The following is an 11544-nucleotide window of genomic DNA, read 5'->3' on the forward strand; positions in this document are numbered from 1 at the left end:
TCTTGCTTCAATTTTCTGAATTAAGTTTGCATTACCATCTGTTTGCTGGAATTATTGTTAATTATTTTTGGCTTATAGAAAATTTAAACAATTCACAAAAAATTATGAAAAAAAAGTTTAAAATGTTATTTACCCACTTTAAAATATAATTATTTAATTAATAATTGAATTGTAAGAATTGCATTTATTTGGTAAAAATTATTTTTTAATATTTTAACATTTATTATTTTATTTGTAATATTTTTTATATTCATTAAATTTAAAAACCAAATTTTTAAATATTTTAATTCAATTCATAAAATATCTTATTATTATATTTAATATATTAAGAATGTAAGCAATATTTCAATAAATGTTTATTATTTAAATCGTATTCAATTTTTGGTATAATTTTAGTGTAAGTGTAATGTTTGAATAAATATATTAAGTATTTTTGTATTCCTTGTGAGAATTTATTTATTTAGTATATTAATTAGTCACCTGCCTGACGTCAAAAGTACAACCTTTTTTATATTTGCTGCAATTTGATTTTATTGTTGAATAATATAAATTCAATTCCACATTTACTCAACATTTATAACATATGTATATAGATGAAAAAATAGGTAACTAATCGATTCAAGGCATAACTGGAAAGTAACTGGATAAACATCATATCATAAATAATAACAAACGAACTGAATAATTCACAAATGAACAGAAACAAAGACAGACGGGGAAAGGGTTAAGGAGAGGTTCATATATAGAATATCTACTGACTCCAGACTGTTGCAGCTATTCGCACATAAAACCGAGCTTTCGGAGTTCCAGATGGATGTAGGGCTTCCGTAGTTCATGTGGCTGTGGCTCCAAGTCGAGCAGTTCATCCATTCCGTAGCGTTTCACAGACTTCGTTGCGTTCTGCAGCTCATAGATTGGTTCAGTAAAATGATTTACATGCTCAGCTCCAGGGAGGGTCGGGGTCGGCAGCAGTCCGCAATTGGCAAAGGCGCGTGAAATGTTGCGGGCATGGGTCAAGTTGCCACGACGCTTCTCGCCACTTGCCACCAAGGGAGCTGGTGGCCAATAGCGTGGCACAAACAGTTCGCGATCCTTGTGCTGTTGTTGCTCCTTGTTATCACAATTGCTGTTGATGCTGGCAATAGTTGAGGGCATTATGTTGTCCACACTTGAGGAAATCATAGCACGTTGAATGGTGACATTCTCCTCAGGTCGAACTAGAGGTTTGCGAGTCATGGCGTTCTCTTTATTGGCAGCTGTCACATGAGCCTTGGCTTTGCATCGTTCATCCCACTGCTTGACAGTAGGTATATAACGTCGTGGTGGCTGCTTCTCCGATTCCGATTCCGGCTCTGTATTCGTCTGTATCTGCTGCTTTGACTCCGTCTCCGTGTTCATCTCTGAATCCTTTTTGGCAGCGCGTTGCAGTCCAACGTAGCGACCTGTTGAATGTATGGATTGAGTCTTATGCTTTTTCATTTCCAGCTCCATTTCGCGCAGTACACGCTCAATGTGTTCCCTCTTAATCAAACGCAGTCGATCCACACGCACACGTTCTTCCGGCGTAAAATTCACGGGAGAGCGATTGAGATGCACTATGATCTGTGGCTTCTCCTCGAGAGACTCACGCATGCGTCGTTGCTCGACAAGTTTCAACGCCTCCAATGCCACTTTGCGTTCCTGTTCACGCTTTCTCTCATCGGGCACGGAATCCTTCATCGAGGTCTTCTCCTTTAATTGCTTCTTGCGTATGCCCATGGTTTGCGCCTCTTTGTCTGTCTGGGAGCGTTTTAAGCTTAAACTGTTTTTGATTTCGTCTGGCTTTTCGATAAGTTTCTGCTCTGTGACAAGGGCTAAAAATAGTCATTTAGTGCATTTAAGTGTATCTTTATTTATCAGTGTAATTGGAAGACCTACTCGCATTGCTGGGGCGCTCCACCCGCATGGGTTTGGGAAATCCTCTCCAGGGCAGCAACAATCTTTGTTGCGTTGGCTTGCGCTCGTCTAAAGCCTCAAGGTGACGCTTCAGCTCGGCCAGGGTTGCATTTTCCGGTTCACTGGCAACCTTTGAGCGTGGCACAAACTCAGAGGCATTCACATTGAGTTGCCCCACAGTGTTGGTTGCAGCTGTGGCACTTGTTGCACCTATTGTTGTTGCAGCCGTGTCCTCGTTATCGTTATCGTTATCGCTGTCGCTCTCGCTTTCGCTGTCCCTGTAGCAATGTGAAAGCTTCGGCAGCGGCTTCTTCAATATCTCAAAGGCTGCACGACTCTTGATCAGGTTCTGCATGTTGGCAATATATGATTATCTGGGCAACTTGATATTGAGCTGAGAAGCTTGGCTAAATGTAACGAAGCTGATAGCTACGGTTTGTTGACTGCTTCGATAATAAACGAGTTATAACTTTTGTTTACACACCTTTGACAGTTCAACTCAGGCCTGCTCAATAGTTATCGATATGTTTAGAATTTCAATAGAAAGTATGACAGCAAATCTTTTTATTTCTTTATTATATTATATTATATTATATTATATTATATTATATTATATTATATTATATTATATTATATTATATTATATTATATTATATTATATTATATTATATTATATTATATTATATTATATTATATTATATTATATTATATTATATATTATATTATATTATATTATATTATATTATATATACTATATTATATTATACAAATTTAATTGTATTTATCATTTAAAATTTTGTTATTTACTTTAAAAAGACCACTAATATTTTGCTTAATTGTCTTTATTTTGTATAGATGTAAAATAAAGCAAGAGTTTTATTTGTACATACAGAGCTAAGATATATTAAATCCATTCTTCTTCACATTTTATTTTTTTAATAAATATTTTCCGATTTAGTTCAACAGTACATAAGATGATCATAAAAAATAAAATTTTTTTTATTTTATCAATGATTTAAATATCTGTTATTCTTAAATATATTTGTTTTGTTTGTTTATATGTTTATTGGCAGGACAATGCAAATAGTTGGCCAAGTTTTAAATTGGTATCCATTGTGTAGCACTTGCCGTAGTTGACAAAAGTATTTGCACAAAAAAAAAAATCCCGAGCGGGAGACCATGTTAACAGCACGGTCAAGTGCAGTAAACTTGAAGACGGCAGCAACAACGGTAACGACATTCAATAAAACGTTTCGTGTTATTATGGAAACACGCTCAGATACACACCAGTATACACACACACATACACTCACATACACACACACACACACACACACACACACACTTGCACACTCTCTGCAATGAAATGAAATGAAAGAAACGCACAGAAATATGCAATTTTACCTCAATCACAGCTGTAAAAACAAACAAACAAACAAACAATGGGGCAAATGTTAAGCTTCTCTGAAGTGGTTTCACCCTCCATCGCGACTCCTCCTTTCCATCCACATCCTGCTTATCCTGTTCGCTCTCATCCACGTTGTTGTCTGAGCCACATGCTGTTTGCTCAGCTCGCTACGTTCTGTTCCCCATATCATTTTGCAAGAAAATAGAGAAAATAAATGCAATAAGTAAAACGTAATTACTGCTCTCTGCAAGAGGTGCATCTCCTATCCCGGAGCCTCTCTCTGAAATTGCAGAGCTGTAGAAACGTTTGATATAAAGAAGGACTGGTATTTGCAATTTTAATCCACAGGCACAGAAATTGCTTGACAACCGCAAATAAACTGCTCTATCTCTATAATGCTGTAATCATGTCATCATAGACTACAGACTGAGAGACAGGTGTAAATTTCGTTATACTCTGAAAAAGCATTTCAAAACATAACACTGCTGCGACTTATTTTGCAGTTTCTCTCGAACAATAATCATCAATTGCATTTAAGAACAAAATGGAAAGTATTATCATTAAAGACCGATGGAAATGAGTTTTCAGCGGCTTTGTGGGTCAGTTTTTTATATGGCATGTTGTTGTCCAATCAAATTGACGCTAACTGTCACACAACTTACACATTTTATAACTCATTAAATTGACTTTAAGCCACTTTTTGTTGTTCGTTTTGTGCTTTGGCAACTTTTCGCATTAATCCGCTTGTTCAACTTTCATTACATTTGCGATTATTTGCATAATTGAAATGCATGTTTAACGGTATTTGTAATTTAAAATTCGAAATTAACAGAAAACATAATTGAAAGTAGACTTTTTGTTACCCTAGATAATCTTAAAACAGAAAGACAAATTATGCAGGCAGAAAAATAAAATTAAACTAAAATATTTATGAGATTTTAATTATTCTTTTTATTAATGATGCATACTCTTAAAATACCCTTTCAGCTTTAAGAAAATGGGTATTAAAACGAGCGTGAATGTGCAATGACATATGAAAAACACATCATTAATTCACAAATAACCAAATTAAACAATTAATTGCCAAAGACAAGCACTGTGGAAAAACAACAAAAAGAAAAAAACTAAATTAATTATATATAATATAATACACACATACATGAAGGCCAAATCTTAATCATTGACAAGTGCAACAAATTTAATTTCGCATTTGAATGCACAATTAAAATGCATTCATTGTGCAATTCAAACACTCCGATGGCATCACAAGTAATTAATAATTAAATAACTATTACTTTAGCATACACTGTCCAACAAATGATTCGTTGACCGACTAAATAAAAAAATTTTAAATATATATATATTTGTATTACTTATACGCAACGAAGGCGAAAGTGGATAGGGCAAAGAAAGCAAAAAAAGAAAGAAAATATAATAAAAAGCAAAAGCGTCGACAAATGTAATTCATTAACATGCTTCTAATTACACCAGACAATGGCAATGACAGTGAAAGAGAAAGGCGGAGGGGGCGTGGCTGCTGTGTTTGCATTTTGCATGCAAATTGCCAAATTAATGAGCAAAGCACAGCCGCAGTAAATAAATGTAAATAATTTTATAAATACAACAAAACAAGAAAATAGGCATACCTAAATGTAAAATGCCTGCCAAATGCTTACTGGCCTCATCATATGAATATCGTGGCCAAAATTGTTCAACCAAATTCATAACTTGCCTGCTGGGCTAATTGGAGGCTAAGCAAATATTTGCACTTTAATATTCTTTGGCAAGCTGTGTTAAATGGTTTGTAATGAGAACGATTTGCAGAGCAGCCTTTTGCAATTAAAATAAATCAAACAGATATTTTACTCCACAGTCATTACTTAAAGTCTAATATTGCCAGAAAATAAATTAAGTTACATTGTTAAGTTAATTGTATAGCATGAATCAAAGTAATTTTTGTGCATTTTACATGTGCATTTTGAGTCGAGAAGTGTGTGTTTTACATTGAAATGTTCCCTTCACATGTTTCAGTTAATAAGCCTGCCCCATTTTGTAGACCAGCTGCATTTTACGAGCTCAGCTTTTTGGCTTTGCCAAACGTTTTTGGCCACACCGCAGCATACTGGCAAGGTTAATCCTGCATTCAGGCTCAGACACTCGTTTACTCGACCACTTGCAAGCTCAAGTTACGCTCGTATGCCATGGTACAGGGCATTTTGAGGTATCTCTAACGGTTGAGTGCCAGTTGTGGGGCACATGTGGCGTATACGTAACCTGGACGAACAGCCGCACACAGAAATCGAGGCAAACACACTCTAACATGTGTTTGGGAGTTGTTGTTGTTGTTGTTGTTGTTGTTGTTAATGGTGTAGCAGGCAAATGAAACGCAAACAAAGCCAACAAACAGACCAAAAATCTAGTTCACTTAAAATTTCTCATTTCCTTCCGCTCTGGATTTCAACCAGAACCCAACTCTAACATCTAAAAATTGTAACAGGAAGCCCACAGCATAGAGAAAATGGAGTTTTGAGAAGGAAAAGGGAGTGGAAAACTTAATGTATGTGGCAAAAAAGCTTAAGTTAACAACTTATGCCCGTTTGATGTTGTCAAGCAGGCCGAGAGCTAAGCTTAAAGCAACCTTGTGTCACCAAACGCATTTAGGAAGGAAATTAGTACGTAAATGTTATAATTTGCAAAAGGACTTTGTGCATTGGATTATTAAGTCATTATACACACCCACACATAGAAACACATACACGCACACCCACACACACACTTACACACCCTTACATTGTGAAAGTCTCGTAAATGCAAATGGAAGAGCACCTCTGGCTGCCATTGAGAGAGCCGCACACATTTATTGGTCAGAGTCCTGAAACTGTAGCCGAAGCTAATCAAAATGCAAATTTCAATTTGCCAACTACTGAAGCAAAAGACAAAGAGCAAAAAAGTACACAAAAAAAAAACACAGAGAGAGAGAGAGAGAGCGGGTAAGAAAGAGAGGGTAAGGGAGTAAAGGAAAGCAAATGGCAAATCGCAAAACTCAGTCAACTAAAAATCTTTGACTTTTTACCTGGGCACGAAAAAATAATCATGAAAACGCAGTCAGCGTTAGACCCCAGGGTCACATTGAATGTCCCCAAACCAGGACACAGTCATCCGCACGCACACCGACCCACAGACACCCACACCCACACATAAACACAGTGCCTCGCGGTAATCCTTTTCAATGTTAACTTGCGCTCTGCCCACATCGCCTTTAGCAAATTACTTGTATCCTTTTCCATGACTCGCTTGATTTCTTCTTTATATTATTTTGAGCTCTTCTTTTACTTCGTTGTTGTTTGGTTTTTAGTTGCCCACAATTTTTGATAACGTCAACAGCATTGAACAGAGCCGCAAACCAACAACAATGTTTGGCATATTTCTTTGCTTTGAATTTTTATTTGCTCTACATATTTTTATACATTTTGTTTTGTTCTGTCTGTGTGGGTTGTGGGCTGTGGGCTGTGGATTGTATGGACTGTGTGGATTGTGGAAAATCCCCAGGTTGCCTTTATGCCTGTGACGAGTTTGTCAATTTGTGGAAATGCAGTAAACATGATCTAATTGACGTTAAAACTACCATTGCCACCCATCGTCCCATTCTTTTTGGTTTCTCCGGTTACTGCTACTCCTGAGCTTGACATATGTCCAATGAGTTTTTCTTTCTGATTCCTGTCTTGTTTCCTTATTTCTGCGCCCCACGGCCATTTTAATCTCTGTGCTCGAAGCTCGCTTGTCACTGCTGACAGCTGTCTGATTGGTCCCAACCGAATCGAGTGGAATACACTGTGGACCATTCCGAATCCACCCACAACATGTGCATGTCAGTTTGTTTATGTGCTTTGCATAATGCCTTTAATTGAGTGATGGATATAATCAAATAGATATTGATACGAGTACGAGTTCTAGGCGCCATAACCAGCTAAATCAGCTGCCAGTTTTTAGTTTGAGTTGGGCTAAAATTACTTGCTTTGGTTACTTTTACAGCGCCACCAAAGCTGTCACCACTTCCAACGAGTCTATCAGTCAAGTATCAAACCTCTCTTACTTTTGCGCAGGGGAAAACGCTCATACACACACACAAACACACACACACATGCTCACACAAGCAGTGCACACTCAGGTGTGACTAAGTCAAGCTGTATTTAAATTTAAAGCTTGAGTAAAGAGCGAACTGCAACTACTCTGCTAGGATATAAATTTGTTAAAATATTGATGATATTGATTGATATTGATAATTTCAATACATTCTTTTATGATTATATTGAAAATATATTAATTTTAGAAGATTGAAAATTCTTGGATAATGTCCAACGATCATTTTTGAAAGTATAAATGTTAATTGAAAAACTCTTTGCTATTTAGAATATTAGAACATATTTTATTGGTCTGTACGAAATTAAATATGGGTTTGCTTTAAAAAGTTTCGGTGTATGGTAATCATTATTTAATTATTTATCTGCATTTTTTCTCAATTTAATAAAAAAGCAGCCGTAAAAGATTATGCTCACAAAATACAAAATTTATTCCGTATAAGGAGTAGTTATAAAGTAAGCATATCTTTATGACAGAAAATCAAAAACTTTTTTTCTTAATAAGTTTACAAGCAATGTTAAATTTGATATTAAATAAAAAGTATTTAATAAATACATATAAACAACTTTGTGCTGAGCTTTTGACAGCTTTCGGCCGTAAATCTTGCTGGCACATAATCAGTTCTTTAGAGTATGCCGTGGTTTGCCAGGTTTTTATTATTATCCCTTTTTAGTTTCCTTTTTTTCATTTTTACCTTTTGATGTTTTTTGTTTTTACTCTAGCTATTAGCGCTGTTGTTGCTTGATTTGTGGTTGTTGTTGCTGTAGCTGTTGTTGTTTGTGCTTTTCGCGCTTTACTTGGTTGCGGTTCAACGCGCACTTTTCCTTCGTCTTTGCCTTTCGCGTCTCGCTCATTTTCATCATCAACAATTTTGGAACGAAAACTTGGCAAAAACTTTTGCACATGCGAAAGGGTTTCGCATGCGTGCAGCTGCAGCACAACGTGAGCTGTGCGGGTGTGTGTGCAGGTGTGTGAGCAGGTGTGTGAGCAGGTGTGTGAGCAGGTGTGTAGCGAGTTTAGCTTAAGTTTTAGCATACAGCCAAGGCGATGGTAAAACTTCCACAAAAGACCAGCAGTCAGACAGGAGGCGTTCAACGCTCCGCTTCGTTCTGCGTGCCAGGCACACCTTGAGGAGTTTTGTGTGGCTGCCACAAGTAGACATTGGTTAAAAACTTTTCAACTACCCATATACACATTCACATACACATACCCATACCCATACCCATACGCATACATTCGCACAGTTTGAAAAATTATTATAACGTGCCACGCTGGCAACCTTTTCATATGCCAAAAACTTAGACAACAACGTCAGTGGGCAGAGGGGAGAGAGCGGAGTTAAGTTAACGCCGTGGCTGAAAGACTTGTATAGATATAAAATTATGCGCGTTTATTCGTAAATTAAGTGCTGGCTGTTGCTTTCTGAAACTTGGCCAACAACACGAAGAATACAGCGCCAACTAACTTGCCCTGTGGTTCTTCCACTCAAAGGAATTTGCGTTCGAGTGCATTTCGCACAAGAGGGCGGTAAAGAAAGAGAGAGAGAGGGAGAGAGAAAGGCAGATTCACGTCCGACTGCTCCAACAACTCCAACTCTAATTCCAACTACTCTCAGACTTGGATGCGTGTGATGTCTTTAAGACCCTCTGAGTTTTCCTATTTGATTCGTGTCGCATTATAAATTTATAGGGTCTAAGTGCTCTTGCTTATCAATAGACACAAATTTTACAAGCGCTGTTTATAAATAAACTTCATTTGCCTCAATTTAAACTGCAAAGCTCCACAAAATAAACGTAAGGTCCATTCAACTTCGGCACACGTGAGCATGCTATGGTAATAAAGTAATGATAAGAGCTAAATTGCATGACCAAAAGCTCGGCATGCAACTGAATGCACTCCTTGCGAGAGAAAGGAAAAAGGGACGAGAGAGAGAGAGAGAGAAGGAGACAGCTACAAGTTATATATTTAAAATAAGTCATGGTTTCATGTTGGCTAAGCCTTAACTTCATCTAACCGAACGTTAACGTCTAAACGTTAAGAAATAAGTTGTTAATAAAATATTCAACATTATTGAATGTACAAGTGATTTGAGAGTTGATTTTTAATGTTTATAAACATCACTAAGATAATGAATAATTTATTTACTTAAACAAAATACACCTAATCTCATTTTCTCAATGATTGTGCATTTTAGATAAACAGTTTAAAAAACTATGTAAATATGTAAAGAATAAAGTATATTTTTATATATATATTTTTTTTTTTTTTACGTTTTTGTTAATAGCATGAGCACGCTACATTCTCTTAAAGCATTTTTAATGCAATTTCAAGAATAAAAAAAAACAGGTAAGTTGCAGATTTTTAACATGACAGGGTTCAAACTCAGTTATTTTTAAAACTGTAGTTCTAGTTATGTGATATGTCGCCGACTCTAACAGCTGAACCACGGACCACACAAAGAGATTTTAAAATAAAAAATACTCTAAGCTATTATTATTTTATTTATAAAGTATTCGATAAAAAAACAATACATTTATTTCTAAAAAAAGAATATATTAGAGCAAAGCTGCTATATAGTAAGAATATTCTATACTTAAGTAATTGAAAAACTGTTAGGTAAAAAGATTAATATGAGACTAATCTAGAAATAATAAAAAAAATTGGACTTACTGAATAATTACTTTATTCTTATGAGCATAAAATCTTCTTTTATTGACTTCACACCTAAATTTCATCGATCAATTTGTTGGAGTAGCTTAAATTAATCTCATACTATTTATTATAAATTATTATTATCAATCAACTTATTTTATTTAAGATATTCTAGCTCTTCATCACGCATATTAACTTGACATATTACCTCACCCTAGGTGATCGTTATGCCAATCGGCCAATCTAGAAAGTCATCCCAATAGAGATGCCAAAGAGCAGCTCAAAATCCCAGAACATACAACAGCATAGACAATATTTACCTGAGGATGTGGATGTAGCTGTTTTTGCCACACATCAAGACCATGCCCCCAATCTGCACCATTATTGGTAGTCAGAAACGGAAGCAGCAGTGGCATCAACATCAGCAACAGCCAACAAAATCAGGAGTCGGGATTCATGTCCCTGGCGGCGACGAGGACATGGATGAGAATGAGGATGAGTATGAGTACGGTGACGATAGAGGCGGCATATAACGAACACATAGCTTTGAAGCGCGCTAAAAATTTTAGATTTTCAGAACATAACATTTTACGGTTTCACGGTTCATTGCCACATGCAGGAAAGTGAAAGATACATCGACACACACACACACACACACACAAACATACTCACACAGACTATATATGCAGCTGTGTGTGTGTGGGTGGGTGTTGTTGGAATCTGAAAGCGATACACTCGCTGGCTCGTTTTTGGAAAATCGTTTGAAGCGCCGGCCGCCATCACAGCGGACAGCGAGGGGGGAAGTGTTGCTGTATTAAATGGTGAATGAGGAGCGGTATAAAGAGGAGATGGGAGAATAGAAAGTAGAAAGCAGTAGTAGCATGTGTGGGGTCGGGTTAACTTTTAGGTTTTCATTGGTTTTGTTTCTGCTGAGCTTCAACAAAATATTTTAAGCAGTTTAGAAAGTGCCAGGCCATGTGTGTGTAAGAGGTAGTGTGTGTGAGTGTGAAAGTATCTTCCATATCAGTTGCGCGCATACAAAAAAATTTAAAAGTCTAGAGAATTTGCCATGTATACGAGCATGTGTGCGTGGATGTGATATTGATGCAACTTTTATCACAGTCTCTGCCTCTGTCTCTGCCTCTGTCTCTGTTTCTTCTGCTGTCGCTGCTGGCAGTGAAGTTAAACCTTTTGATTCTAGCTTCTAAGCATATCCAATTTTCGTTATTTTAATTCGCTTAAAATGTACTCCAAGCAATTTGGCCTTAAGCTGCCTCTTAAATCACTTATTATTTCTAATAAGTATAGCATAGTAGACTTATAAAAGTTTTTTAATTACAAATAAGACAAATAATTAATTACAAAAGAACAAATAAAAACATAAATTTCATACAACTTAATAATTTAAT

General features: G+C 36.3%; 1 protein-coding gene across 2 annotated transcripts; it reads right to left on the reverse strand.

The window, feature by feature from the left end:
• Window positions 1-639: 639 nt before the first annotated feature.
• On the reverse strand, window positions 640-2363 carry LOC117780798. 2 transcript variants are annotated; one of them, XM_034617459.1, is made up of 2 exons: window positions 1918-2363; window positions 640-1841 (listed from the first exon to the last, which is right to left on the reverse strand). In XM_034617459.1, exons 1-2 carry the CDS (start codon window positions 2288-2290, stop codon window positions 775-777), a joined length of 1440 nt encoding a protein of 479 aa, XP_034473350.1. In that variant the 5' UTR covers window positions 2291-2363; the 3' UTR covers window positions 640-774. The 2 variants fall into 2 exon arrangements, with proteins under 2 accessions (XP_034473350.1, XP_034473349.1); XM_034617458.1 differs by having other exon boundaries at window positions 640-1853.
• Between the last annotated feature and the right edge of the window lie 9181 nt (window positions 2364-11544).

This window comes from Drosophila innubila, assembly GCF_004354385.1.
Source record: "Drosophila innubila isolate TH190305 chromosome 2L unlocalized genomic scaffold, UK_Dinn_1.0 4_B_2L, whole genome shotgun sequence".
Lineage (NCBI taxonomy): Eukaryota > Metazoa > Arthropoda > Insecta > Diptera > Drosophilidae > Drosophila > Drosophila innubila.

Excerpts from the sequence above, each read along its gene's own strand:
- LOC117780798 (XM_034617458.1), bottom strand. The coding sequence starts at position 2,290 with ATGCAGAACCTGATCAAGAGTCGTGCAGCCTTTGAGATATTGAAGAAG. Across the intron at positions 1,854-1,917 it reads GGAGCGCCCCAGCAATGCGA|CCCTTGTCACAGAGCAGAAA; the intron begins GTAGGTCTTCCA and ends GACTATTTTTAG.